The following is a 4911-nucleotide window of genomic DNA, read 5'->3' as shown; positions in this document are numbered from 1 at the left end:
GTGAATGCTTGATAGAATTCTCCTGTCTGGCCTAGGAGTTTTTTCATTGGTAGTTTCTTGATCACCATATCTATCTTTTCTATTGCTATGGGTCTATTGAAGTTCTTTTTTTTTTTTTTTAGGTACAGTGTATTTTATTAATGGTGCATAACAAGGTCGGGCTCTCTAAGCCCCTCCCCTTCCTTCAGGGGGTTCCGATGTTATATTCTCAGTATGTTAAGGGATTGAATTAGGGGCAAAGACTCCCCAGCAACTGAGAGACTCTCTTCCTCTAGTGCTGTTGCTGGGGCTGCTGGTCCAGGGGGGCTCTTACTCCTTGGAGGCCATGTGGACCATGAGGTCCACCACCCTGTTGCTGTAGCCAAATTCATTGTCATACCAGGAAATGAGCTTGACAAAGTGGTCGTTGAGGGCAATGCCAGCCCCAGCATCAAAGGTGGAAGAGAGGGTGTCACTGTTGAAGTCACAGGAGACAACCTGGTCCTCGGTGTAGCCCAGGATGCCCTTTAGGGGACCATCGGACGCCTGCTTCACCACCTTCTTGATGTCATCGTACTTGGCAGCTTTCTCCAGGCGGCAGGGGAGATCCACGACGGACACATTGGGGGTGGGGACACGGAAGGCCATGCCAGTCAGTTTCCCATTCAGCTCCGGGATAACCTTGCCCACAGCCTTGGCAGCGCCAGTAGATGCAGGGATGATGTTCTGGGCAGCCCAACGGCCATCGCGCCAGAGTTTCCCAGAGGGGCCGTCCACGGTTTTTTGGGTGGCAGTGATGGCGTGGACTGTGGTCATGAGTCCTTCCACGATGCCAAAATTGTCATGGATGACCTTGGCCAGGGGGGCTAAGCAGTTGGTAGTGCAGGAGGCATTGCTGACAATCTTGAGGGAGTTGTCGTACTTCTCTTGGTTCACGCCCATCACAAACATGGGGGTATCGGCAGAAGGGGCAGAGATGATCACCCTCTTGGCACCGCCCTTCAAGTGAGCCCCGGCCTTCTCCATGGTGGTGAAGACACCGGTGGACTCCACGACATACTCGGCACCGGCCTCGCCCCACTTGATGTTGGCGGGATCTCGCTCCTGGAAAATGGAGATGGCCTTCCCATTGACAACAAGCTTCCCATTCTCAGCCTTGACGGTGCCCTTGAACTTGCCGTGGGTGGAATCATACTGGAACATGTAGACCATGTAGTTCAGATCAATGAAGGGGTCATTGATGGCAACAATCTCCACTTTGCCAGATATGAAAGAAGCCCTGGTGACCAGGCGCCCGATGCGGCCGAATCCGTTCACTCCGACCTTCACCATCGTGTCTCGGGGATGCGGCTGGGACTGCACGGGAATGGGAGAGGCGGCTGTCTGTCGCACGAGGAGGAGCAGAGAGCCGAAGTTCTTGACTTCTATCTGGGATATTCTAGGGAGGGATTGTTTTCCTAAGTATTTGTCCATATCCTCCAGGTTGTTGAATTCATTGGAATACAGGTTTTCATAGTAGTCTGTAATTATCCTTTTAATCTCATTAGGGTCTGTTGTGATTTCTTGATTCATCCCTCTGCCTGACTATTGATGTTTGTGCCTTCCTGTCCTTGGTTAGGTTTTCCAGTGGTCTATCAATTCTGTTGATCTTTTCAAAGACCCAGCTATTTATCTGCATAGATTTTTCGTACTGTTCTCTTGTCTTTCTCCTTGTTATACTCTGCATGAGTTTTATTATTTCTTTTCTTTTGCTATTGGATAGATTGTTCTGCTGACCCTGCTCTAGTAGCTCAAGATTTTGTGATAGCATATTGGTCACAAGTCTTTTCTTTTTTCATGTGTACATTAATCTCTATCAACTAATCTTTGATAACTGCTTTTGCCGTGTCCCATAGGTTTTGGTACTTTGTGTTTTCATTCTTGTTAGTTTATAAAAGCATCCTAATTTCCTCTCTAATTTGGTCTAGTGCCCACTCATTCCACAGAAGAACATTATTCATCCTCCAGTTGTTTGCCCTTAATTTTTGGTCATTCTTTTGTTGATCTCCAGCTTTACAGCCTGGTGGTTCAAGAGGGACATCTGAGTGAACTCTATGTGTTTGAATTTACTCAGGCTTCACTTGTACCTGAGCATGTAGTCTATTTTTTTTCCAGGTGAATGACATTTTATTGGGTTTCCAGTGAAGGTTTACATGACAGGTGGGTTCCCAGCCCACCATTTTTCCTCAGGTGGTTCAGGGACGTGGGTAACATCCTTCACAAGCTGAGTGTCCTCGTCCTTTCTGTCCTCGTTATTCCATTTTCAAGAATCTCGTCTCCCCGCACTCTTCCTTGCTCATCCTCACTCTACAGCTCTGTGGACCATTTGCTCTTGAAGATCTGCTTCTTAAGATGAGTTCTCAGGGAAGTGCTCTTTGTTTTGTGAGCCAATCTGTCTTTCAGTGACCATGGAACCTCAGGGGTTAGTTTGGGTCCAAGCATCTCAAGCAAGCAGCTTGGGGAGTCCTCTAGTTTCTACCAGCCCAGAAGGCCTGTTTTGGTTTTCTAATGAACATGAAGTTCTGTTTCATATTTCTCTCTGTCATGACCTGGGTGGTCTATTTTTTAACAAGAGCCATGTGTCCTTGACAAGAAGCTGCATTTTTTTTTTTTTGCATTTGTGTGGAGAGCTCTATAAATGTCTATCAGGTCAAGTTGCCTAATTGTGGTGTTTAGCTCTGTAGCTTCCTTGCTGAGTGTCTTTCCTTGTGACCTAACTTTCTCCGATAGTGGTGTATTAAAATCACCTATCGTGATTGTTGAGTCTGTGATTTATGTTTTTATTTTTTGAAGAATTTTTTTGGCAAATTTTGTAGGTCTCTCGTTAGGTTTGTATATATTTATTATGCTCACTTGTTCTTGATCTACTGATTCTTTTAGCATTATTTAGTGACCATCCTTATTTCTTGTTACGATTTGCACCTTGAGATTAATTTTGTCTGAGATTAGGATTGTACCTCCTGCCTTTTGGGCATTGCTGCTTGCTTGGTATACTTTTTCACCAGCCTTTTATTCTTAGTCTATTTTTGTCTGTGAGCTGAACGTGTGACTCTGGTGGAGAATAGATTGTTGGGTTATGTTTTCTGAGCAAGTTTGAAAGCCTTTGTCTTTAAATGGGTGAATTCAGACTGTTGACAGAGCTTTACCACAAACTGGGGATTCATTGTTGTCATCCTGTACCTTTTGTATTGGGAGTTTTCCTGTCTCTCCACATAACATTGTGCTGAGTATGGCTTAATATTTTCCTTTTTTTTCGCTTTTGAGGCAATGTTATCTTGGTGGTTGTTTTAGCATGTTGATTTCCAGGTTGGGTTGAGCTATGTGGTTGTCTCCTTTTTGCACTTTGTGAATGTTGATCTTCTGACCACAGTGAGCCAGTAAGGATTTTTCACAGGGTTGGGTGTCTTACAACGTGTTCTTTGAGTTTTTCCTTGTCCAGGAAAACCTTTACCTCTTCATCTATCTTGATAGACAGTTTGGCGGGATAGAGGATTCTTGGATTGGCATTGTTCTCTTTCAACTTTTGGAAGATGTTACTCCGCTCCTCCTCCTCATGGTATCTGCTGATTGGTCTGAGCATATACTTATCTGAGTACCACTGTATGTGACTGCCTTTTTTCTCTAGCTGCTCTTATGAGTTTTCCCTTTTCCTCAAAGTTGGATAATTTAATTATTATGTGCATTGGTGATATTTTTCCCAGGGGTTTAGTCTAATTGGTGTCTTCTCTGCTTCCTGTATGATGGTCTGGTTCTCATTTATTAAGTTGGGGACGTTTTCTTCCAGGAATTCCCTCCCAACTTTAGCTATTGACTTCTTTATTATGTCTTCTTCCAGTATTGCTATTATTTGAATATTGTTCCTCTTTATATCATCTGTCATTGATCTCAGGTTTTCTTCTGCCTCTTAGATTGTCTTGTTTAACTGTCTTTCCCATTTGTTGAAGTCTGTCTAGTTGTCCTCAGAGATTACTGGTATAATTGTCCAGTTCTTCTAGTCTGTTGGTGAGGTCTTTTTTCTTGTTTTGTTTTTTTTAATGTGTATGTGTTTGCTTCTGTTACCTTACCCTTTAACTTTTGTCTTTCCCTTTGGGGCGTGGGCTTCATCCCATCTAGCATTTATCTCCCCAATCATTCTATTATTATTATGTATTGCTTCCTTCCAAGAAACATTCTGGAGATTTCTTCTTGTGGCAACTCAATATCTGCTTCTTCTATGAGTGTAGTTGGGTTCAGGGCTACCTCTGATGTTTCAATTTGTTTCTTTTGTTGCCTTGTTGAGGTAGGTTGCTGTCTGTGTGTCCTTTTGGTGGCACTTGGTGCCATATTCCTGAAAGACATGAGGGTCCTGAGCTTTCTCTCTGTGGGGCTGGTAAGAGTGACTGTGGCCTGCCTGTGGCCTACTGTGTTTGGGTATAGGGTATTACATAAGGGAGGGGCAGCAACAGTTTGTGGGTGGCAGCAGGAGAGGTGCTTGGAATATGGCCTTCAACTGGTGACTGTGGGTATGATTCTGGACCAGGCCAGGGCGTGCCTAAGTTAGCTGGGACACTGCTGGGCCTGATTGTGCTTCAGAAGGGCCACGAATCTGGACCAGAAGCTGCGGGTTCTCAGCAATACTGTGGATAATCCATGGCATCAGTTGCTGGCTGACGGATTGTCTGCAGAGCCTTGGCGGTGCTGTAGGGAAGCCCCGTTTTGGAGTTGGCTGGCGGAGAAGCTGCTCCTTCCATCTTGGAGTTAGGCGTGTAGGCCCCAAAGGCATTAATTCCTCCTGATGATTATAGCTCAATGTGCTTCCTTCTCCAAGGTTATTTGCCTTAAAAAATCATTCTTACATTTTCCTTCGTAATTATTAAATCACCTTAGACAATTCTAGAACACGTCTATGTAGAA

General features: G+C 44.6%; 1 protein-coding gene across 1 annotated transcript; it reads right to left on the bottom strand.

The window, feature by feature from the left end:
- Positions 1-260: 260 nt before the first annotated feature.
- LOC142448758 (glyceraldehyde-3-phosphate dehydrogenase-like) lies at positions 261-1344 on the bottom strand. The gene has a single exon (XM_075550646.1). The coding sequence runs from the start codon at positions 1309-1311 to the stop codon at positions 310-312; it is 1002 nt and encodes a 333-aa protein (XP_075406761.1). The 5' UTR covers positions 1312-1344; the 3' UTR covers positions 261-309.
- Between the last annotated feature and the right edge of the window lie 3567 nt (positions 1345-4911).

Source organism: Tenrec ecaudatus, chromosome 5 (assembly GCF_050624435.1).
Source record: "Tenrec ecaudatus isolate mTenEca1 chromosome 5, mTenEca1.hap1, whole genome shotgun sequence".
Lineage (NCBI taxonomy): Eukaryota > Metazoa > Chordata > Mammalia > Afrosoricida > Tenrecidae > Tenrec > Tenrec ecaudatus.
The sequence above is the reverse complement of the archived record's forward strand: the minus strand, read 5'-3'. Positions and strand labels throughout refer to the sequence as shown.

What these genes read in the sequence shown, in the direction of transcription:
- LOC142448758 (XM_075550646.1), bottom strand. Translation starts at nt 1,311, where the DNA reads ATGGTGAAGGTCGGAGTGAACGGATTCGGCCGCATCGGGCGCCTGGTC.